The sequence below is a fragment of the Gasterosteus aculeatus genome, chromosome 17 (genome assembly GCF_964276395.1).
Source record: "Gasterosteus aculeatus chromosome 17, fGasAcu3.hap1.1, whole genome shotgun sequence".
NCBI lineage: Eukaryota > Metazoa > Chordata > Actinopteri > Perciformes > Gasterosteidae > Gasterosteus > Gasterosteus aculeatus.
The window spans coordinates 5,623,435-5,648,359 of NC_135705.1; the positions used below are offsets into that span (position 1 = coordinate 5,623,435).

General features: G+C 47.6%; 3 protein-coding genes across 7 annotated transcripts in view; 1 reads left to right on the plus strand and 2 right to left on the minus strand.

Moving 5' to 3' along the window:
- LOC120835265 (suppressor of tumorigenicity 7 protein-like) overlaps window positions 1–24,925 on the plus strand; it is a 50,413-nt gene that overhangs the window by 14,228 nt on the left and 11,260 nt on the right. The window lies entirely within an intron of this gene.
- On the minus strand, window positions 559–9,540 carry LOC120835266 (protein Wnt-2b-A-like). 2 transcript variants are annotated; one of them, XM_040204047.2, is made up of 5 exons: window positions 8,890–9,540; window positions 6,425–6,645; window positions 5,460–5,737; window positions 4,575–4,839; window positions 559–2,689 (listed from the first exon to the last, which is right to left on the minus strand). In XM_040204047.2, the coding sequence occupies exons 1-5, from the start codon at window positions 9,063–9,065 to the stop codon at window positions 2,460–2,462; spliced, it is 1,170 nt and encodes a 389-aa protein (XP_040059981.2). In that variant the 5' UTR covers window positions 9,066–9,540; the 3' UTR covers window positions 559–2,459. The 2 variants fall into 2 exon arrangements, with proteins under 2 accessions (XP_040059981.2, XP_077947866.1); XM_078091740.1 differs by lacking the exon at window positions 8,890–9,540 and adding an exon at window positions 7,137–7,242.
- On the minus strand, window positions 13,808–24,506 carry LOC120835585 (CTTNBP2 N-terminal-like protein). 4 transcript variants are annotated; one of them, XM_040204637.2, is made up of 7 exons: window positions 23,923–24,506; window positions 21,115–21,219; window positions 16,612–16,845; window positions 16,209–16,316; window positions 15,851–16,039; window positions 15,568–15,738; window positions 13,808–15,436 (listed from the first exon to the last, which is right to left on the minus strand). In XM_040204637.2, exons 1-7 carry the CDS (start codon window positions 24,235–24,237, stop codon window positions 14,519–14,521), a joined length of 2,040 nt encoding a protein of 679 aa, XP_040060571.2. In that variant the 5' UTR covers window positions 24,238–24,506; the 3' UTR covers window positions 13,808–14,518. The 4 variants fall into 4 exon arrangements, with proteins under 4 accessions (XP_040060571.2, XP_077947861.1, XP_077947860.1 ...); XM_078091735.1 differs by having other exon boundaries at window positions 16,684–16,845; window positions 23,923–24,048; XM_078091734.1 differs by lacking the exons at window positions 21,115–21,219; window positions 23,923–24,506 and adding an exon at window positions 17,826–18,137 and having other exon boundaries at window positions 16,684–16,845.

Below are 24,925 nucleotides of genomic sequence, written 5' to 3' on the forward strand. Positions count from 1 at the left end.
GGAAATACGAACTTTTCAGGGTCTGTCCCCCCCCCCACCAAGCTCCCCTTCCCTTTACTGGATATGAGAACTGCTCTCACCTTTCTAATCTTTAAGAAAAACACACTCACAACAGCCTCCTTTTGTCTGCAATTAACTTTTTGACTTTTGCGAACGTTTGACACGTTTGGCTTCATTCATTACGTGGACGTGGAAAAATTTGTTGACCTCCCCGCCGGCATCCACAGCTCGTTGTCAGACTCATTTAGATCTATGGCCTCCTCTGAGGGTTGCGTCTCCAATGGCCTGAGCATGATATCTGGCTGCATTGCCAGATGTTGGACCGTCCAGAGCCACTTCGCTGCTCCTTCTGCAACGGCTTGGCCTCAATTTCATGAAATACTTCACCCCTCACAGACGAGTCGGAGCCAGTGGATACGTGCGAAAAGGACGGACAGCGCCGTTGCAAATGATTGCGTAGTAGAAGTATTCAGTCACAATGCGCTGACAGAAGAAACATGCTGTGCCGGGACGAGAAAAGCGCCACAACCTTGAGACTCCAAGACGCATATGGACGTGTGTCGTTATGCACATTCTGAAGCCTTTTATTTTGAAGGGAATAGTGTTCGACATTATCAGCAGCATAAACCTCCGGGAGACACACAGCGCTGGTGGTGTTGTGTTAACGATTCCTTTTTATACCTCTTAAAGTTTCAGCTCACCAGCTCATGAATACTTTGAATAAAGTAACATTTTCAAACCTCTCCGCAGCATTCTGGAGCTCACTGCCATCAAAGTGATGAAAACTATCATTTAGAAGTAGGTAAATTATGGAAAGAAGACATGGGCTTTCATGTTTGATGTCTAACCAGGTGTTCAGATCAAAAACCGCTGCTTTGGTGAGCATCTTATTAAAGGTACCGATTAGGTTGTAACAGCGTGAGATCTTTACGTTGTCCTTGAAAATACTGTTGCATTAAGCTACAGCGATATGGAGCATTATTATTTTCATTAGCAGTAGTAGTGTTGGTAGTAGTAGTAATAGTAGTAGTAGTAACAGTCCTCCTTAAAGGAATGAAAACCGAATAGCAATCAAAATCAAAAACCTGATTTAGAAAATAGAATGAAACTACAATGTTGTATTACAGGAGTTTACACTATAGCAACAAACCTTTAAAATAATGTCCTGTGATTATTAACATTTACCTGTGTAATACACTATTTAATAATGCAGGTGCGGAGCAGCGTTTAACACACAAACAAGCTCACTGATGTCAGTTCATACCACACACAGCAAAATGTTCATGGTGTGAAAACAGTACATTTTAACACCAGAATGTACCCTGATACGTGTATACCGTTACAGCCCTACTATTGATGATATAAGATCCAGCTGGGTTTGGACTTCAGATTCCAAATCACTGCCCAGCAGTTTGGAAAACAATCGGCAGCTTTGTACTGTCACGAAATCAAAAATATCCTTCTGCATGACGTCGTCTGGTAAATAAAGGAGTTCACGCGGTGACCTCCATGCACGGTGCATGTTTTTGATTGGGTTACACAACCTTTTAAGCAGACAACGTTACATTGTTACGTCTCTCTGAGTGTTTAGGACAATTGCTCAGTGCTGTCGGAATCGTACAGGGCGAGAACAAAAAAAAAAAACTGTAAGAAAGACTCAGAGGTAGAAATGATAACGTTCAGCCACAATGCTTTGGGTGGGAAGCAGACAGAACACGTGGGACACTGTTAACGCTTTCGGTCACCACTCCAGAGTCCTTACGGTTCCCTCTCCTGGGAACAGGCTCCCGATCCGCTCACCTGGGAATGAAAAGTCAACGTGCTCGCTCGCTCTTCTGTTCCCGACTCCTTCCGGTTCCCCGTGCAAACTTTTCACAAGCGCCCTCCAACTTTTTGCTGGTTTGTTCGAGTCGCGCAGATTAGCAGCAATTGCATTTTTGTATTTTAAATGATTTGTGCTGCACAATGATATAATTTGAAATGATACAATGTCAATATTCTTACAATATATCTTTCTATATTTTGATCTTTCGTTATCATCTTTCTTTGTTTATGTCTCTCTCTTCAGGCTAAATATTACTGTGAATGTGATCGTAATGAGCAGGATATGTTCTCACACCGTCTTAAAATACTATTAAACAAGCCGACATCACATCATATCGCTGCTTCAAACGCTTACAAAGGAACAATACAATATAATCAGCCATTTTGCATCAAAGATTCAACGTGTATCTTGAAAGAGCTTCACAAACCCTTAGAAACCCTTGTTAAAGCAGCACACAATCAGTCACTGGGCCTAATTTCCAGTTTAGCATCAAAGTCTGTCGAGTCTCTGCTTCACAAAGTGTCACCGGATCAGTTACGAGATCCCAATTATATATCCCATAATAAAATGCAGTCATTAGCGAGCAGGCTATTGGGTCCGCCCGTGGGGACTTGTGATTGGTCGGGGCTTCTCATTAGGTGGTGTCCAGCCAATCGGGCCTCTTGTGGGGCTTGCAGGTGTGAACGTCCACCAGGTCCTCGCAGTAGCTGCATTCCACGGCGCAGCACCACTTGAACTTGCACTCGCACTTGGTGACGCGTTTGACGCGCATGGTGTCGTAGCCCCGCCCACAGCACATGACCTCGCAGCCGTCGGTGCCTCTGGAGGACCTGTTGCACACTCGGCCTGCTGTGCCCAAGGAGCCTGTAAAGAAATATGTACAGATATTGGGTTTTTTTTAGTTGTGTATTTTTTCTTTTTTTTATATATATATATTTGTTATGTTACCGAAATTAAATTCTAACGTAATAGCAAACATTTGCGCACCGTCTCTGCATTTGTACTCTGCGCCACCCAAGAAGATGTGATTGCTTTAAAGGGACACAAACAAGCCACGGGTTTCCCCCCCCGATTCCAGAAAGACAATGTGTGGAGCCGGACCTTTCCTCAGCCGTGAATAAGAGTCAGGCGATACTAAACTACATTTACAGGAAGGAAGGATTGCTAATTTTGCCTTATACATAAATATTTGATCCAGATTGTGATGCAAAATGATGATGCATGCTGCTTTAAATTGTATTTTTGAAGTCTGAACATGCACCTCTTCCATTGCACGTGCAGTGACTCTATAGCCACTGTTCTTCTTCAGTGGTTGTTTGCCCAAGTCATGTCAGCTAAACTTAATTCCTTTTTGGAAAACCCCCAGTGACGACCTGCTGCAGATGTTCCAGAAGTGAAGATGACCACCTCTGAACACCACGGGGGGGGGGGGGGGGAATATCCAGATCCCGAAAAAACTGAAACGGGATTTCCAAAAGCACTTTTCCGCACTCCTGGGTGTGGCGCTGGCTTACAGGCACGCTGACAGAATAGTCTCGGAGAGAAACACAAAAGTGTCCTCGTACTCGGGTGTAAAATCTAAGCCTGGGATCAAACGGCGTGTCTAATAACAGAGCATCCCTGGAGTAAAGCAAAAAGGATAAGAGGAGCTATTCCCCTCAGGGCTCTAGGGAGTGGAGCCTACTGACCAAAGGAAAGGATTTTGAAAAATAAGCCTGCATGTATCCTTAGGCTACGAATTCCTACACAATGGAGATTAGTGGCGCGGAAGGGTCACCAGCTTCTATTTAAGATCACCTTTTCCACAAGTGAACGCACCTTCATTTACCCCCTTTCGGTTGTCGAGCCGCAACCAAGCCAACGGCGGCGAGGAGTGGGAGAATCATCCGTCGGAACCGTGGCGTCCCCTGCACATGTGTCCGCCCCGCTTTCTTAGCTAACCTATTAACAGCCAGCTAGTGAGCTCCTTCACGCTCTGTTGAAGTGGGCCGGATTGGAGGACAGAGACGGGGCTTAACAAGGTAAAGCAAACACCGGGAATTAAAGGGGATGTTAAAGGTCAGATCATTGAACGTTAAGCTGCGGAGGAATGCGAGCCTTCAGCGGACGAGGCTCCGATTCTCATCGCTAATACGAGCGACGTGGGACAAACCACCTGTTCATCTCGTCTACCGACCCAATTGTCTTTTAATTGAAAATTGGAATTGAATTGTGCGTCTCTGAAAAAATATTGGCTAGTATTTTGCACGAAAATGGATTATTCCACATACTGAGGATTTCTCAGTCCAGTCTTTAAGCCGCTGCATACAATAGTTTGAAAGGTGGTACACACAACATTATGCCGGCTAAGAGCGACCGCTGTTGACTTCATCAGTTTGTGAATGTTATGTTTTTCTGTAAATACCTGTTTTGGAAATATTGGATTTCCAGGCACACTTAAAACTTAAGCACTGGCTAAATACCAAAAGGGATGCTTTGGGAAAAGTTGTGTAATTTGAGTAAACTGACCCTTTTTAGTCATGATTTTCATTTATAAGCACACTGAGCCCTGTGAGTAATGTGCAGTCTTTTTCCTCATTTTTCTTCAATATTCACCAAGGGCGTAGCCACACATTCCAGACAGCCCCGTGTCTAAACCATGGTTACGCCCTTGATGTTCACCGAAAGCATCCACGCAAATTGTCCCTATTAAAAAGAAAAATAACGATTTAACTCCCCCAAAAAACGAATTCTTCAGTTATTCGCTCACCTGCTGAGCGGTCGGTGAGACAGTAATCCGGCGAGTTCTCGACATACACCAACTCGTTCTTGGTGCTCCCCTTGAAGTCCCCGTCGGCCACCGTGAAGCCCGTCCCGTCCTGGTTCATGGTCACCTCGATGGCCGCGTTGTACTTCTTGCGCAGGTAGTCGCCCGTCCGCCTGAAGTCGGACATCGCCAGCCAGCAGGTCCTTAGAGAACAGGAGCCGCTGACCCCGTGACACTTGCACTCCAGCTTCATAAAGCGCTTCACTGCCTAGAGCAAAGGTCAAAGGTGACCGGGTGTTAAGCCTGTGATGTTGCCCACGGCACGATGTAGGTGTGATCAGCTCGGCTTCAGGTCGTCTTCCTCCAGGGACCCTTTGATTCTAAATCCACCTCTGCGAGCGTATTTATAATGTATGCCGTTGCATATGTCTACATGGATGTATTACATGTTTTAAAAAATGTGATTGGCAAAATTTCCTACACGGTTTTAAAAGGACGGCTAAAGGAATATTCAAAAGAAACTGTATAGAAAAAAGTGACACGGCCGTCTCTTTCTATTTTTCCAAATGACAAAGAAGGGAAATAAATTACAAAACAACAGATTTGACGACGTGTAAAAATGTAACGAGTAAATGATGGAGACATAAACAGAGCACACACTGCAGTCTGAACACTACATGGACCACACCCAGAGACTACGTTGGTGACAGAAAACCTCATTATATATATATATATATATATATATATATATATATAAAAACTATGCTATATTATCATTGATGCATTTAATATCATCATTAATTATCAAAATACATTATCTTCCCTGAACCACGGAGACTTAGGGCCTAACCCCTAACCCACATAACGAATCCCAGTCCAGCTGCTCACCATCCGTCCGCACCGGTTGTTGTGCAGGTTCATCAGCGCCCGGGCGTCTTTCACCATCCTCTCTCGGGCGTCGATGAACGCCTTGGCGAATTTGGTGCCGTAGTTGATGTTGTCGCTGCATCCCCCCCAGTCGAAATTGCCCCTGTGGTCGCTGGCTCGCCCTCGCTTGTGGCCGTCGCAGTTGCAGATCTTCAGCTCCCCCTGACTGCAGGCCCTGGTAATGGCGTAGACCACTCCCGCCGAAGAGATGGCGTACACGAACGCCGCCTCGCGGCTGCCTGCGTGCGCGGGAAAAGCGAGACGTTGTCGTTAAATCCTTCACAGATTTTGCAGATTTATTTATTTTTTTACTGACGTTTTTCCTGCGTTAGTCTATTTCACGGTAACGCCGCCTCGACCGGTTTTGTAGCTTTCTTTAGTAAGGTCCAATATATGTCGATATGCTCTCATTTCACCTTTTATTCTACCCAGATGGCGGCTTTCTCAGCCTGTGTTTTCATTTCAGACAAGAGGAGATTTTGGGGGTTATTTGGTCTGGCTTTCCCACCCACCTCCTGTTCCCATTCTTGCTCACCCAATGAAGCAGAACACAGGCGATATGTCAGGGAGTAAAGCTTTGTCTGGCTGCCAGAGACATCTACCCAAATATTTACATCTCCTATTACTGTTTATACATCACCAGTGTGGATCTCTCGATCTGCTACTTGTTTTTCGGGGAAAGATCCACTTTCCCCCTCATTCCAGAGAAGGTGGGGAGAAAGAGAATGAAGACTTTCTGTTTCTTTTTAGGACAAAGTTGATTTAATAAGACACCTATTAATGCTCTGCTTATCTGGTAACAGCGGAGGCATTTACGAGGATGATTAACTTGAGTGTCTCCGACGTAAACAAGCAGCGTCCCGCACGCACAAGCAGCGCCCCCCCCCCACCTCTCTCCCCCCCACGTGACACACGTGCAGACTCACTTCTCAGCATCACCCTGCCAAACACAGTGTGGTCCCGGTCCAGCGTGCTGCAGTTCCAGCGGTGGTGCCTGAACTGGTGCTGGCACTCCTTGATCCACTCTTTGGCTCCCTCGCCGATGGACTGCATGAGGTCCGGGTGCCGCTGGCAAAGCTGCCGCTGCTTGTTCACCAGGCCGGGGATGTTGTCGCAGATCACCCGGGCGCCCAGGGCTCCGATGTACCTGCGGGCGCGGCATTGATCGTGATGAGATAAAGGGGCACTGCACCGATGCTGTGCATTGTAGGTGCAAGGTGGTGCGCTGTCTTGGGGCTCTGCAGGGATTTACCTCATTTTTTAAATGAGCAGCTATAGCGATGGTCATTTTGCCGCCATTTTCCATCTTTGTAGTTCTTTTGACCAAGTGGGAGATATTAAATCTGTCACTTTGCGATTATAAGGGTGGTTCCTCACCCAAACCATCAGAAGATTCTTATTTTTTTTGGACAGTCAGGCTAGCTGTCTCCGGTCTTTGTGCTAAGCTATGCCAGCCAGCTGCAGTTTGTTTCTTTGTATTTGGCGTACGCAGACAGGAGAGAGATATCTCCTCATCCAACTCTCTGCGGGAAAAAGCGAATGAGGTATTTTCCTCAAAATGCCGAGCTTTAAAGTGAGATTACCGGTAGCATGCCTACACTTCTCCACACCCACACTCCTTGCCTTGTTGAGACTCACATATTCAGGCCGCAGAAGAGATTATTAAATTCCTCCCGATCAGTGACAAGCATCTCTGGCCGTGTGACGGGCCATTTGCTTCCTGCTCCATTCAGACATAATCCCGTACTGTGGAGCGACTCTTAAAAGGGCGGATCACATGCTGCTGGTATTGTGACACTGAGGGGGGGGGGGGGAGGGCTCTCTCTTATCAACAGAGGACAGTCATCTACAGTGCAAGTGACCGCTCAGGCCTTCCCTCCCAGCCAGACAGATCCACCACATGCAGGCGCGGCCCCCCACCATGCAACCCTCCCCCCCCCCCCCCGCCACACACTCACCCCCTCCCTCCCTAATCCTGAACGCTCCACTCTCCATCCGGATATCATTATAGCCACATTCGTGTCGCCTGGCCACCGGGACAGAAGCGGACGTAGCAGGCATTTTCCACTCCCGTTATGGCCGCCGTGGTCCCTTCTAACAGCGACTATCTGGCTGAGCAGTAAAGCAGACCAGCAGCACGACTTGTGTTTATTGTGTGTTGTACATGCCGGCTGTGCCAAAAGACCCCTGACAGTCTCCAAGAGGACGCAGGCATAGAGAGCGAGAAGAAAGTCGGTGCCGTGCAACAAGACGCTGGGTGCTCGTCTAGATTATCGCAATGGTTAAAAATAGGCCCTGACAATGCAAACAAGGATTAAATGAGTATTAATCAAACGCTTCTGGATTCTCCTGCTTCGGCGTCGCTCCGTTTCTCTGGAATTTCTCGGCAATTTCTCGCAGTTTTTCTTCATGTTTTTGCATACAGGATTATTGCACAATGGAAAATAGGATAACATATGCTTTTGTCCCTCTGGGGAAATTACGACTCACTTCCTAATTTACAAATCCATTCATTTGTGAAAAAGAGGCTAATTGTTACGGGGTGAAGGGCTTCATGTGAATGGAGAGAATGTAGAATTAGAACTGCTTCTCTGTAGTTGGTTATATATATAAAGTGGGCAACACATCAAATGCAATTTCAAAAAGAGCGTGGCTGACACATGAGACCAGCTACTTCAGGTGGGTGGGATGGAGGGGTGAGGCACTCCATGATTTTTTTTTCACCTCTGAGCAGTTAAAACCTCAAGAGAATTATCATCAAGGGGCATTTATTCATGCACCAGCGCCAGCACCTGCCACTTGCTTCAGGCAAGATGGATGGATAGGGGAGATCCCCCCCCCCTCACACACACACACACACACACACACACACACACACACACACACAACCCCATCACCATTAATCTTTATAAACACATGACACTTTGCATTGATGTTATAAGAAAAAACAAGAACCAATTCCCATACAGAGGGGATAGTACATGTGTTCCATTTATACCTTTTGTTGGATATATAATGTTTAAAAAATATAAAACTAAGCACCTGCCTTCATCTAGAGGAACGTTTTAGTTCGTGGTTGTCCAATCAAATCATGACTATTCTTTTTCTCTGCATTTTTATCAGGATATTTCCACATATACATATAGGTATACATGAAAGAATATCCTCTATAATATCCTCTAAATATATAATAGGGAGAGATTCGTGAAAATGGTAATTTTGAGAGTGAAATACACACTTTGTTTTAAGTTTGCATAAGAACTCCGTTCTCTTAACCTTTCTATAATTTCCCTTTGGATATAGTTGTTTATCTAATTAACACTTATATAATGATATATCATGTAATTAAAATGGATCTCATTAGCAGACGCACTTTAAAGATCTCACTCACCACCACGATGAATCCACCCTCGGGGTAAAAACGAGCAGGAGCAAAATAAAAGTGAAGTAAATTTTGATTGGTTTGGAGCGATGTGGGGATTTTGTCCTATTTCTGTTCCCCATTGCCCCGCAGCTGTCCGCTGCTCTCCGAGATTTCATCAGAGAAAACATGTTGCTTCTTTTCATGTGTCGGCGCAATCAGGTGTGAAAGTCCTTGACGCGTGTCCGCCGCCCATCATCTGGGAACAAAAAGAGCTTCATATGGAAGGAAAGGGCTTCAAAACTCCCTTAGCCAACATTTAATAAAGCCATGCAGATGTTCTGTCTGAATCCATAATCATCAGACCACGATGTGTCCAGCACTCCAGTCTCAGATGTCTCCAACAGTCTCGTATCAGCAATAAACTGAACTTGTTTGTTCTCCTGCAGTTGTTGCGCACTGAATTGAACCCCGTTAAAGCTGCGGAGGGAAATCCGATGCTGCGGCACAGCAGAGTCGAAGTCGCTTGAATCAGATACGCGTGTGTGATCGGAAGAACCGTCTCCACGCAGGGGGACGGATTTTACGCGCACCTTTTCCTCCTGCGTCCAGGAATGAAGATGCGCACCGTAACGCGCAGCGCTGCGCTCCAGTGCGTCAGCTGTCCGCCCCCCCCCCCCCCCCCCTCCCTCCTGCAACCCTCCCACCACCCCCACCCTTTGTCTGGAAATGACAAATAGCGGTATGTAGACCAACAGACAGCAGCGCAGGAGATGTATATATTTAGTTTGATGGAAAGTAATCCTGCTTTGGATATATCTACACTGACGCATCCAACTTGTTGCCATTTCGGGACAACCATTATAACACAGCCATGTAGTATTCCTTCAGTATGTGCTTGCACTCACAGTCACCTCTAAAACAACTGTCCGAAAATGAAGGTTTTCTCTGTATTTTGCCTTGGTTCTTTTTATTAGGATATTGAGTTTATAACCCTTCAGCGCTCTGCATAAGACACTTCATGTTTGGAATTTGTGCCATTGAACCAAAGAGCCTTTTTTGGGCATTCATGATAATCCAATCATTTATTCATGGGGATCATCAGCAGCATTGATACAAATACATGAAAACACTATACACCAAACACTGGCGTTGCAGATCAGGCAGGTACAGTAAGTCGTTTGTTTGCGTCATCGGTGTCGAGGGAACCTTAGCTATGAGGAGTCAAGCTTTTCTGCTTTGACACATCATTAAACAGGAACTTAGAGTTTCCAAAGAGATGGGTAATCCTTCCCAGGGGGCATTTTAGACATTGTTTTGTTTGCCAGCTGGTCCAGTAAAGTGATGTCTCAGATTTCTGGCGGAGGGAACTCTTTCAAAGTCACTTTCACAATAAATTGCCCTCCAGAAATTGAACTGGTTATCTGTAAAGTTGACTAAGAAGCGTTTTACAATCTGTACAACAAAATATACCATTTATCTTACGTTTGAAGAGAGAGACGGGTCTTCCAGGACTGTCAAGCAATAGATGTCAAATGCCCAGAACAGACATAACTAATTCAATTACATTATTAAATAACTGTCTGGTAAAAAGACTAATTGGATGTGAAAAAATGTGAAGAACACAACAAACTACTATGATCCCCTTAAACAGAGAGAACTTGAACCACACAACCTCTTCTCAACCACAAAGACCTGGAGAGAGCAGTTTGCATACACACAAGAAGCTCCGCTCAAAGATAATATTGACACAGTGTATCTTTACAACGTACAACGTCGATGCTGAAATGAGTCCTGCAGCTCTAATGCAGGATACAGCGTAACACAACGGACCGGAAGGCGTGTGGAAACCTGCCGTATCAAAGCTCATATCAAAATACATATAGTGAGTAGGGAATTTCCTCATTTTGAGGTTAGAAAAAAGAAAATTGTCCTCATGATTAAGGGATCCTATATGGATGCCTGATATCTCCATGTTTGGTACAGCAACATTAAGTTATGTTTCTAAAACGTATGATGCGTTCCATGAAGTTGCCTTCATGCCACGGGCCGAGTAAATAACCCCCCCTTTCCACTGTAATGCCGCCGGAGTGCATGTTTGTAGTTCAGCTCACATCAACAGTCCCGATCCAGAAACGGGTCCGTCTCATAGAGCCGAAGTGGAAACATATGACCCACCTCAAGGACGCCTGTGGCCTGAAACCCTGCGACGTCAGTCACTCTCTCAGCGCTGCCTGTGCGTGTGCGTGTGCGTGTGTGTGTGTGTGTGTCCAACAGGTAGAGAAGGATGCTAATGAGAAGCTGTGTGCCCACAGCAGGCGTGCGTGTGGGAGTGTGAGGTCATTTTAATCAGTGCCAAACCAGGGGTGTCAGTTGGAGACCCACGTAAAAGGTCAGTGACAATGTGGCTGTCTAAAAATACCCCAGAATGCACAGCGAGTGGAGTGGTGGGGGGGGGGGATTCCAAAATACTCTTTTTTTTCTTTATCAGGAAACACTGATTTACGCAATTGAACGCATAGAACTTTGCGACGCGAATTCATGTTTTTTAGGCTGCGCGTGTCCTCTTTTGTCACTCCTCCTTTTTCTATATCGCACACGTGGCCCAACGACACACTCGCACAACCCAGCAGTTTGTCCTTCAGTTACGTCATGTCAGATTTGGAGCGACACCCGGGGTCCTCATTACACGTGACCCTGTCCTTCTTTACCCCGGGACAAGCTATGGATTTTACGATGACAACTCCATAACAAATGGCTTTACACCCCCCCCCCCACCCCTCCTTCTGTCTCGCTCTGAGCTCCAGCTGTGGTCCTAAAGGGGCTCAGCCTGGCAGGGCGGGGCGGGGGCACCGAGCTCCCATTCTGGGCCCATCCCAGGGCCCCCCGGGGGCTGACCTTGGAAGGTAAAAGGGGTGAGGGAACGACACGGGGGAGACGGGAAAAAAGGTGAGGACGAGGCAGGGGTTGGACCGGCCCGCGCCACGCACCAAGATGAGCGCTCCGATGGCGGCGTTTACGACAAACACAGCCCGTCCCACGATAGGGACGGGCTGTGGACGGGTGAGACGGGTCCGGAATGAGACAGGTTGTAAATCTGCGGGTTGACGGGGTACACGCGCTCTCTCTCTCTCTCTCTCTCCTTGACCTCGGGCCTTGTCGTCTCGATTCCCAACCCACGGCATTGCAGCCACGACACGGCGCGTCTTTATTGTTTTTGTGCGCCGCGGTCGTAAAGTACGCAACGCTCACCGGATCTGCCCGGGAGGGACACGCGGCAGCTGCAGCGATTCTTTTCAAGTTCAAGTTCATTTATTTATGCACGGGGTAACTTATCACGAGCACATCTGACAAAACCTCAGGGGGGAAGAAGATGTAACAAATCTACATTGGAACAAAGTGCAACGGCATCAGATGTCGTGCAGCTCTTCTCCAAGAAAAACATAATTGGCCAACTTTACGAGGTTGGGTACTTAAAATCCAACGCTCTGAGATTTACTATAAGGGGGGAGAAAAGTTGATTCATGAAAATGATTTTGTTATTACCCCTCTTGTCATGTGGAATCCTAACACGCGGAAAGCCAAGATCTATCTGGGGTCATGACCCTGTAGCTTGAATAAACCTTTTCTTTATCCTATTCATGCAGATCAAGCAGATGTGGACGCTAGCGACATTTTGAATAAGGCATCCAACTCTATGATTAAAGTATAGACTATCCTGTCTTCTGCCCAGTCCTGTGGATCGTGTACCAGCAGAGGACACCAGTACAGCTGGAGGGTTGGGAGGGAGCGGGAGTCGGGGTCATGCTGGCAGTGACAGCCGCGAGGACGGGGCCCCTCACAGCTCATCAACCTGAGCCTGTGTTTATGGAGGTTGAGAAAGATGGTGCTTCGGTGGAGGACCAGGCGTGCCTGTGCTGGATTTGGGGATGCGGCCCCGCTGCAGTCCCACACTGGAATGTTAATTAGGTGAGCTGAGCAGAGAAGAGGTGACCCGTCCCGTTAACCGGCCAACCCAGGGGAGGAGGGGGGGGGTTAGTTTGCCTGAAGGCCCAGTCAGCGTGTGCTCTGCAAGGTCCTGATGTGGGACCACAGTGACCGAGAGGGTCTGCGGGTAGAACGAGTCACCGGATGTGTAAACCGTGACATTACACAGCACGCGATTGCAGCTTTATCACCGCGAACACGTTCTGAAAACAGTCGAGTCCACTTAAGGGTTTCATAAAGTAGCTTTGCAACCAGACAGCAGCAAATGTGGAGATTCTACTTTTCAGCACACAAATAGACACTTAAATACACATGGACAACAAGCACATGCACATGAGTGTCCTGTGGGATCGCAGAATAAAGACATCCAAACAGTGCAGTGACTTTTCATATTTTCATTCCATATATGAAAGAAACTGTTTGTCAGATAACCAAGTATAGTATTAAATCATGAATTCCCAGCCCATGGTTCCTGCTATTTATCAAATACTGACCTCTAGAGGAGAACCTTTAGCTGTACAGTACAAAAGCTTTAAATCTCTAATGAAGAATAATCTAAATTGAATATGTTTGGAATTGTATTTGAAATGTCTGGGTAAAGGTGGAAGATACAAATCAAATCTTAATTGGTATTCCACTAGGGATGCATTGTTCAATTTATTAATGAATCAATTAATAAAAAATGTATTTGCAGCCATTCTTATAATGGGTTTATTATTGTCTTTTTTTATTAAATGTAATAAATGTATCAATATCCATTTTCCCAAATAGTAAAAAATAGGAATTTTTTTCATATGACAGTCAAGTGAGAACATTTTCCCACACTTTTATGTCATTTTAATTAACAAACAATTGTAAAAAATAACTATTCAAATAATGTTTTTATTCATTAAATAATCAGCAAGCATTCACCAATGCCTGACGGAAAGATGTAATTCTGATTAAATAAATCAATATTGGACAACTTTGGCATTCATTTATTATATTTCTTCACATTCCAGTATTTACAGGACTGTAAAGGACCTTGAAAAGTAAAAATAACCAACACGCTAATGTTATGATCCAGTAATAATTAATCATGGTTGACTATAAAGTAATCAAATGTTTTATAATGATTTCTTATAAAGGACAAAGGCATGACATTCATCAGAATCACTACTCTTAAACAAATTATTATACAATGGTGTAAGCTCCTTAAACTAATACTTGATCAAAGCTTTATACAACAGTTATTAGATGATCTATTGTTAACCTATTATACATTAATAACTAAGGGGCATTAATAAAATAAACTGTACATTTTATAAAAGACAACAACGTGCATACTGGACCACCAAGGACTACGAGTTATATTTGGTCTGAAGATTAAAGGATTTGTTCATATAGAAGGCAACAAAATAACACCTTTTCAGGTGACAAACTGATTTGTATTCTTTGGAAATATGACCCCATAACTTACTGTAATAGCACAGCGTGCACATTTTAAATACAAACTATGTTGGACTTCTATCTAAAATATCGCCTAAGCGCATACAAAAAAAAGACGAATAAATACATTTGTAACAGTGTTTGAATCCTCTCATGTACAAAGCGACAATCGATGAGACGTGGACTAAACCACGCAGAGCAGCAGCTGACTAATCCCTCGGCCAATCGAACGATCGGCCGCTTGTCAATTAGAAGAAACCACCATGTCCAGTTCTTTGACCGCCTCCTGGCCGGAGGTGAGGCCGCAGCTGCCCGACAGCGGACTGTCGGAGTAGTGGCTGCCCGACCTGGGCACCGTGGCCGGGGAGGGCGGGGCCTGTGCCAGGCCGGGCTTCTTCGGCGGGATGGGCGGAGGGTTGCCCCTGTCCGCCCTGGCGATGGTGGGTGACCGTATCCCCTGTGGAAGCGCCACGGCCGCCCTCCCGACGACCGGGGACGAGGGCGCCGCCAGGCTGCGGTAGTCCGTGCCGAAGGGCGAGTTGTTCGTCGGCGCCAGCTTGGGCGCGGCGCTCTGCTGCGCGCTGGTGAAGCGGGACAGGACTTGAGTGACCGTGCTCCGGGCCATCTGCTTGACGGGGCTGCCTTCGCTGGGGGAGGAGCTGCCGGTCGCTGGGCAGAAGTCCTTTTGCGGGAGGGCGGGGGCCGCCTGAGGGGCCGGCGCCTGAGGCTCCGGGTCGGCGGCGCCCTGGAATTTGTGGCGGGCGGCGTGGAAACGCTGGTTGATGCCGGCCTGGTAGGGGGACTGGTAGCCGCCGGGGCTGCCCGGGGGCTGCCTGGCGAGGACGGGCGAGGAGCAGGGGGAGCGAGGCGGCAGAGTGCAGCAGGAGAAGGACGACTGGGCCGGCGGGCTTCCACCCCCGTTGCGGACGCAGTCGATATCCGAGAGGCCGCCGTCCGGGCCGCGCCGCCCGTTGGTTTCCATCGGACATTGGTCATCGTCGGTTGTGTCCTCCTCAATGTCCTCGACTGTCATGCCGCCTACCGCCGTCTGTCCTGGAGGGACCTTTGTTGCCCACTCGAGTCCGTCCGCGTCTCCTGGAGCTGCGTCTCTAGCGTCTCCCGCGGCCTTCACCTCCTCCGGCCTCCTCTTCAGCTCATCTACCTGACAGAGACAAACAAAGACATTCATTTCAAGCAGAAATTTCCCCCCCAAAAGTACATTTTTCTCACTGAGATGAGATGAAATAGTAAAAAAAAAAGAAGATGTGCAATGTGGCGTTCGAGCGTTCGCACCTGTCGCTGCAGCTGCCGGCGCTGAGCTTCCTCCTTCCTCAGGCGCGAGCGGAGCTGCTCCCGCTCCGTGTCGAACTCGGCCAGCTGCTCCTCCACCCGCGCCTCCATTCGCAGGGATCTCCTCCTCTCCTCCGCCAACTCCGTCCTCAGGAGCTGACCGGCCTCCGTCTCCTGGCAGAGAAAGCACAAAACGACCCGTTCAACCCGGCGGCCCAACGTTTGCAGTGAACAGAAAGGGGAAAAAAAAAAAAACGAACGGGGGGGGGGGGGGAGGCGCGAGCACCTTGTCGAGCCTGCGGCTCAGCTCGCTCAGCCGGTGGCCTTCCTCCAGAGCCCTGGTGCTCGCCCACTTGCACTCCTTGGCCAAAGCGCAGGACAGCTGTTTGTGCTGAGCCCGTTCGTCTTCCAGCTGCTCGGCCGTCCGCCGCTGCTCTTTTTCCAACCGCCGCACTTGGCCGCGCTCAAACTCCAGCTTCAAAAGGCGAGAGAGAGAGGAGACAACGCGCGCGGCAATCAAGTCGAGGCAGAGGAACCCGCAGGTCTCGCTCGAGGCGGCCGCCGGACGGCGATTCTTTTACAGCTCCACCAGTCACCAACGGGCTGGTGGACAAATATTCACGTCGTCGTTAAGTAGAGGGCACCTGTTGCTGTAGGCGCTCCCTCTCCTTCTCCAGGATGTAAGTGACATCATCTCCCTCCGCCGTGTCCTCGGCGTGCCTCCTCTTCTCCTCCTCCAGGTCTGCGATGACCTGAAGTGAGCACAGCGGGGAGGCAGAGAGTCAGGAGGGAAGTCGCCTTGATATTCTATTCGGCGGAAATAAGATTCGTGCATTGTAAGCAGAAAATGCAGATGGCAGTTAAGCATCTGAAAGCGGCTCTATTATTCGGCTCATCATGTAACTGTGACATCGAAGTGCATTTATTTAGTTTTTCTTTCATCTTTTCATGGTTCCCTTGGGAATATAATATAAAAGACAAAGATGCATTAGAAACCGGCTACTTCTCTGCTCCTCCTAATAAAGCAGCACCCGTCTCCACACCCACCCTCCTGTGCCTGCTCTCCGCTGCAGCCAGCTGGGCCAACATCTTCTCCTGCATCCTCCTGCAGTGGCTCACCACCAGTTTGAGAACCACCAGCGGGTTGGAGGTAGAGGAGGAACAGCCCTGGTCCTGGTTCTGGTCCCCGAGCGCCTCGCTGTCTCTCTGCAGGGCCAGGAAGGGGTCGCTGAGGTTGTACCTGCTGTAGCGCTCCTGGATAAACGGCTCTTTACGCTGGGCCTGCAGACACGGGGGAGAGGAGAGGAGTGAGCTGTCGGGAGTGAGACGGAGCACTGAGGGGCGCCGATCGCTCAAAAAACATACAATCTCCCCCCCCCCCCCCCCCCCCCACCTCTGAACCATACGATGAGTCATACGATAATCACAGTCAGGCAGTTGAAGTTGACGCATGACGCTCATTTCTCTCACATTTAAACATGAAGAGGAACCGCTGCTCCGATCGGCGTCTCTAACACTCGAGCGGTAAACGATCCTGAAATAGAGGAAGGGGAAGTGAGGGGGAGGCAGGGAAACGCAGAGTCGTGCGAGATAAAGAGGGCCTAGCGGGAGGAAGGAGCAACAGATGGTGACTGAGTGTCTATCTTTAGCAGGACAGCTGCTCTGGACTGGGCCTGGACCCAGGCAGACCTGCTCTCTGTTTGACCCGTGACAAAGGAGGGGTAATAGCTGCTGGACCTTTCGGGTTCGGCAGAGGCCTCCAGGGCCTGCCGTGCAAAAAGGGGGGCTGAAGTGAGGGAGAGTGAGGAGGAGGAGGAGGAGGAGGATGAGGAGGGGGAGGAGGGCTAAAGGCGAACTGGCTGTGTGTCTTTGTCAGGTTTCAACTAAAGAGGATCAAAGGATTAGAGAGAACAGAATCCTCTGCGGCGGGGCGAGGACAGGCCTCCTGACGGCTGATAGCGAGATTAACCGAGAAGTGAAACGTGTCCTTGGAGAGCGCGGTCTGCCCGAGCAACATCCACCCGATTCCATGTTCTCGCGGGGCATTTAGTTGCCCACCGTGTCCGGGCGGGTTGCAGCTTTGCACAAAGACGGCCTGCAGCATCGGCATGACGTACTTGCCGCTTAGTTGGCACAGAAACTATCTGCACCAATGCAACCCGAGCTCACAGGTTCAGCCAATAACACAGAGAACTGAGTACCAGTCAATTGCATAAAGACATTGACAAAGGAACTGGAACAATGGCATCATGGCCTCACACCTGGTCTGCGTATGATCCATTCCAAAGTCTAGAGTCGCTTGTCGCAGCATAGAGAGAGTTAATCAACTCAGCATGAAAAATCCAGGCGGTGAAGACCGATGGCTGCAGACGGAGGAGTTTAATCAATGTGCCCCAGCTGATCACAGGCCTTGTGGTTGTCATCTTCAGCAATATTAGCTAATGTGGAAAACACAGGGCTCCCCTCAAACATTTCCCTGTCCTAAAAAAAAAACACACAACCACACAGGGCAATTTAGAATATGTCCTGACTGTGAATGAATTCCTTCTGCTTAATCTGCTTAGACCATTCAGGAGAAGAATTGCGGGGGAGAAATGACATTTGCCTGCCAAAGGCCTATCGATATTCCTGTGTTTTTCAAAAGCCGGCCAAGTTTGAAGATGAGTCTTCAAAGAGACCCCGTTTCTGCTCTGATGTGTTTATACAAGAGGAAACGTTTGGAAAGATGCAACGAAAAAACCTTTAACTGTAGATTTTTTAGATAGTTCATCGTTTTCCTTGAAAAGAAATTCCAGCCTGCACCCATTTTCATAACTGGATAATTGGCCTAAAGTGCAATTTTTCCCCCCCCGCCCCCCCTTATACATAAACGTTCACTCATAAACACAGACTCAGTGTCTCTCAGCTCTCCTCCCGGTCCTTGAATGCACAGAGAGACTTCCACGACACAAAGAGAGGCTGTGTCCCTGCGCCTCCATCCTCCGCGGGTGGAGGAAGTGCAAAGAGGGATTACAGGAAACACATTTCCAACATCACTTTATACTTAAACACCCAAATCTACCAGAGCTTAGTCACTACGCCATACTGTGGAGGAGAAACGCCGCCGAGCGCTCAGAGCCTCCACACAGTCCTGCCGCCATTATTCATGCTTTTGTCTATTGGCTCTGGTTTTCTTGGCGACTTGCGTGCTTTTGCTGCAGAAGTCTTTTGTGCCACGGGCGCGCTGTTCCACTCCATCTTATCTTTCGCTAACACATGCCTGGACTCTTTCAGTTGTTCAACGCCGGTTGACAAGATCTGTATAATACTGAGGAAAGGTGATGTATGAACTTCTCGCACCGGGAGTCCTACACATTTCAGAGCAGCTCAGGCAGCTTGCTAAATACCATGAAATGCTCATGCAGGCTACCCATCATAAGCAGAAGATTATGGATGCTAAGGGTGATTGACACTGAATCAAATCCGCTGATCTCGGTGCTAACAAGGCTGTTATCTCCCAATTCAGTGCTGCTCCATTACTGGAGAACACACACAGTAAACCTGTTTTTATTTTTAGGGGCTCCATTTTGAAGCTCTAGGCAGCCACGCCATGTGAACGCGACAGAACAGATGATTAAAGATATTTCCATATTGGAGTTATTTTTGAACTGAAAGTAGAGACTTTTTTTTTTTCCGCGAAAGAAAAGGAACATCTGGATCAACGCAGGGCTTTGTGGGCCAAATAGGAGCGATGCCAGAGACTGACTTCCTTTTGAAAGCCGCACCGTGAGCAGCTGCTGATGTGAGTCACAAAAATGCAGCAGAATGCCACTGGTAGTTCTGCATAATTATATATATATATATGGGACCATAGAAAAACCCCACGATTAATCTCACGTCGTGTACTTACACTACATCCTGTCAAAAAATTGCTAACACCTCTGTTAAAATGTTCAAAAACAGGCAATGGAGCCTACAGCTGAGAACTCTCCTTTAAGCAGATGAAGCTTTGGAACGGTGATTCGTGGTTGAGCTACACATTTCTCACATGACCCTCGGTGGCAGTGGTGACACATCGGTGAAGACTGACGTGGCCAACAGGACTGGACCTACTTCTCTTTATACCGTGGGTTCAGCTCATGGCTGGAACTAAGTCGATTTGTACACACAGTCGTACTCCTAGCAGAAGGTTTAGCTGGTTTCATGTGCACCCGTTTTAACAATCAGCTGTCGCGTGACGGCTGGACTCGGGATTACACATCGCTAATTCCTCAACAGCAGAAAAGGTGTGAAGTGGTTGCATTGCCTTTTTCAGAGAAATGTACGCCGTGCTGCAGAGAGGAGATCGTCTTCCACTTCGTCTCTGCAGTGCATTTCTTCTTCTTCTTTTTTTTTTAAATAAAGCTCCATAACAGTTAACAGTGCAGCATTGATCCATCCCAGACCTGAATGGGTTAACAGTTAGCGCCGGTGGAGCTATGAAAGAAGCACAGCCATGTTCCCCTCAAGCTCCCGTTAAGGCCAATGTTTATTTGTTCACTGCTACTCTCGCTCGCCCGGAGTCATCAGGCACCCGGCGTGCTGGACGTCCTCTTGCCTTAGATGGCCAGATCCCGGGAGAGATGCAGGAATGTGGTCTAGACGCAACACGTGAGCATTCAGCAGTAGGCTGCTCTCGCTCCGGTTAGCTGGCTGTCTCAACGGCTGTAGACCCTCAAATATTAATACTTAGAAAAGAAGTCTGCAGGAGAATCGGTCTCAGAGAGGCAGGGACATCAGGTTGCTTATTCACTGGTCGTCTTATTTCAGCGGGCTTTGTTCAAACATCAAAGACGTCCCAGTGAAATGCTGGTGCTTGAGTATGTGGGACACAGTGTGGGAAAATAGCCCGAAAAGCCTTTAATTAAATACCACATTAATCCTAATGCCAACGTAAGACCTTCTAAGGCTGGACTAGCTGATCTCTTGAGCTGTGTGTGTGTCTATTTCTTAGCGAGTTTGTATTTCAAGTTCGCGGGAACGTGTTTACTCATTTAAACTTAAATGAAAAAGATTCACCTCTGAGATAATACCCCGAAAGAATCCCTTCTCCCGAGACCCGGATAGTAGTGTGCCGCGAGCAAATTGTGCAGATCTAGAGGAATATCAGCTTCACGTATGACTTGATCTTTTTCACAGGAAAATGCCATCGACGGGTTACTTATATTAGATGATTTAGTTTTTTCCGTCTTCATTTTGTTGCCAGACTGTCGTCAGGTGATCTCAGGACGAATGACGTCACAACCAAACTCCTGCAGACGCACAGCAGCCATGCATGTCTGTGCACAGCCATCACAGGCACATTTTCTCAGGCGTCCATGGCCATGCACTGTCGGTTCATGCAGGCCAACCGCCTGCTGGTTTGCTTCTCTGCAATCACATATAGCACATCCTTCTTTTTTAAAGTCGCCCATGAGCGACAAATTAAAAATACAACATGCGAAGGGGCTTTTTGACGTGAAAACGGCTCATGTGTTGTGCGGGGAGAAGCTTCGGCGTTGTGGTGACGTTAGCGGCTCCGTGGACAAGTACCTTCAGGGCGTCAATGACCATGTCCCGGGCCTCCAGCTCTCCTTCCAAAATGCTGAAAAGCATCAGCAGCTCCGGCTTGGTCAAACTCTCCATGTTCAGCTTGGACTGTGAGGGCACAAGATGAGAGAAAACAGCTTGGTTGACAAAATTCATTTGGATTTTACTCCTTCAAATTGATGGCAAGTGACACGTCTGTCACTTTTTATTATCTGTATCCATAATAATAACTACTAGATTATTACCAACTGAGGGACTATGACAAAAGTGGTAGAAGGAACCAGACATCCAGACAGGCATCTGATTTATCTGACCTGATTTATGAGCTCTCTGTGTACAGTATGTGCTTATTATCCTGGGACCGGCCGATTTTTACGGCACAGAACCAGTGTGCTAAAAAGAAATAGTAGTAACATATTTCATCCAGACAGCTTATTGCGAGTTCCTTTCAGAGGGGGAACTACACAGCGGACCTATTAAGGTAGGCGAGGTGTGCAGAATAACTCAAAGAGAAAACCAAACTACCAACCACTGACAGATACACGAATGAGTCAGCAGGAATCGTCATCCATATACTGTGTATATATATACATATATATCAAAACGGAGATAGTCAAGTCTGCTTCAAGCATCCAATATGCAGACGACTTAAACCTGAATGATATCTTTGTTTTGCCGGGTCCCGTGACGCTGGGTTGGTTTGTGTTGGGGCGTGGTCTCTTTGTAGTGTCTCTGCACTCCAATCTCACAGGTTCACCTGCACTCTGGTCAGCACAGGGGGGGGGGGGGGGGGGGCGCGCTCTTTGAAATGCGCTTAATAAGATGCCATTCAGTTGTTGTGCATCTGTAAAACAGGTCAATGCTCCAACGCGCATGCAGCAGCACCACTTTCCTTTTGTGGTGCGTGCCGTGTTCTCTGAAGTCCCTGTTTTCTATCGGACGGCAACCAATAGGCCCGAGAACCCGATGCCAAGGACGGCTGACTACTTAAATAACAGAGGTATAGTTTTTAAAAAAGAGGGCAAAGCATTAGGAAAACTCCCCTCCCCGGTGCCGCTGTTTATTACAGGGGCCCACACCTGAACTAGTACTCACTCAGAGGCTCAGTTGCATAATGACAGAGTGGAGCCCAGCAGCCGCTCACATCCGAGCTGCTGGAGCTACAACATTTCCCCAGCGCGATAAAGATCATAGGTCAACCGCCATGAGCACGTTTCCAGCAATCTAGACCCGGCGTGACACTCGTGCAGGGGGCCCCCCGAACGCAGACATGACAAGAGGGAGGAGCCACAACCCCCGGTGAACTGCACCTACAATGCAGCCTAATCCCGCTCACAAAGGAGGCACACGGTGTTTAAAGTTCTGCCTTCAGCAGCACTCACGGTCTGCGGCTTAACCGCAGGGGGGGGGAGGGGTAAAACGCTAATTAAACCGGAGCACACACACACCTCTCCCCTTGGTTTGGGGTTTTTTACTCGCTAATTTCACAGGGCGCTGTGATGACTGTGTGAAGGAGCGTGCACCGTGGCGTGAGAGATGTTCGGGCCCCGCAGGGAGCCAGGCGTGTGTCGTCACGTTTGGTGTGGATGAAAAGCGTTTAGATGATGTCACCTTGGATCCAATAAGAGTTGGCAATCACCAGGGCACACAAACACCGAGCCGCAGCCGACGGGGGAATATAAATATTCCCACACGGTAGCTCGGCTCGTCGCGACGAAAGAAAAAGGGGGGGTAATCCTTTTCATCCGTGGTTTGTTTTAAGGCCGGGGCCCGGCCCATGTGCCTCGACTGCAACACTGTGAACTCATTAAAAACACATCGCAGCTTCTGCTGCAAAAAAAAAAAAAAACACACACACACGCGCTCCGCTCCAGATCCAGAGAGGCCCTCGGTTTGTGAGCAAGCTGCTTGAAATGGACCTTCTTCACTCGAAGCACACATGTCTATTCAAACGGTTTCTAAACCCAGTTTAAGGAAGCTGCATTAAAAATGTGAACAATAAATCAGATTGCAATCTGAACATCCTCATAAAATCAGTCCACATGTCTCTTCATGACGTCATCTTCCAGCTGGCTTTGTGAGGAAGGTGGATGGGGGGGGGGTTACAATGTGAGCATGCATAGAAGTTATGTCACAGTCTGTGTGAAGTCTCTTTGGTCCACTAAGCAGCAGTCAGCTGGGGGGGGGGGTCCACGGACCGGAGGTCTGCTCCGTTTCCGCGCTCCGGTCATCACCGTGACGCCGGGGGACCGGATTTAGTTTCGGGACGAACCTCATTATTTGAGTAGGCCATTTAAGTTGCTCGCTCGGCTTGCTGCAGACTGGCTTTTGATGCAGCCTACTTAAACGCGCACGCACACACACACACGCACACACACACACACACACACACACAGGACGCATGCATTAAAGTAGTGTTGACACTGCTGAGTAAATAAGCGGTATTTAACGACTGGAGCCGTGCGCTCGATCGGCACCGTGCTGCGGGTCAAACATCACCGGGCGGGTCGGGACGCAGGAGAGGACGTGACGCGGCGTCGCTACTCGTGGGTTGTTGTTTTTTTGTTAGGTTAATATCTTTAGTTTGTTTATACACGAACAAAGCACGCCGTTTTCTCCCTCGGAAGATGCGACCCAAGCAGCCGTTGACCACTCGAGGCGTTAAACTTTACTACATCTTTTGTTTTCTGCTTTTTGTTTTTTTTTTCTTCCTTTTTGGAGCCCAAAGAAAGTGGTCAAAGCCGCGGCGGTTTGTCGTCTCCCGAAACTCACGCCGTCGACACTTAACACGTTTGCTGCGGGTCTTCTTACCTTCATGAGGCCTTCTGAGGTCTTTGAGAACTCCAGCGTGAACTTTTCTCCTGTCAGGAGATTTGTTTCACTTGATTCCCGTCCTCTGAAACCAACGCGGCGGAACGGGGCCGCTCTCGACCGACAGCGCAGGCGGCCAATAGACGCGGCCGAACTCTGGGCTCTGACCAATGGAAGAAGAGCTTTACGGAAAAGGGGCAGAACCACCGCCGTCCCACCTCTTGGATTTTGGATGGGTTCCTTTGTGTAGCATTTCTTGAGTGCCTGCCTCTTTTTAAAGGAATTTCTTAAGGGCAGGTTAAGAGTTTTCAGCATGCTTTTTATTCACTTTACAGGTATTTGGCAGAACGAAATGTTAAAACGTGACATTTATTTTGTCTGTGGGACTAAATAGTCCCTTTATCATGACTTTGTAGCATGTTTATTGCACTCATTATCTGTTATATTATTCCCATGTTATATCTTTATAATAGCCCAATTGTTGACATTACTGTAATAAAGGGTTGTAGGCCTACCTCCTAAATAATACCACAATGGAAAAATGCTTTTACGTAAGTGTATTTCTTAATGCTTTTACTTAAGACACATATTTGTAGTAGAATATAACAATCTTTTCTTATTTTAAAAGGAATTACATTATCAGAATGTTATTGATGTATTTTTCTTATGTTTATTTCAATCTATAACAACGCCCGTCACATTTTATAAGTTAATCATGACAACTTGTAATAACGGCTGTTGGATGGATTACAAAGACAAACATATTAGATAATGTATATCTGAGAATGCAAAGTACAAGAACTCCAAATCGTCCATAAGTACACAGGAAGCACTTGAGTAAAAGTACTTTGTTTCTTACCACCACTGATAGGATGAAGATTTGATTTGACTGTGTACCAAAACTACACACAAACAAAACTGTTCAAACATTCACAAACAAACAGATTCAGTGCAGCACGAAAAAATGATCACGCACAAACAAATAATACAAGTGAAATTTTCT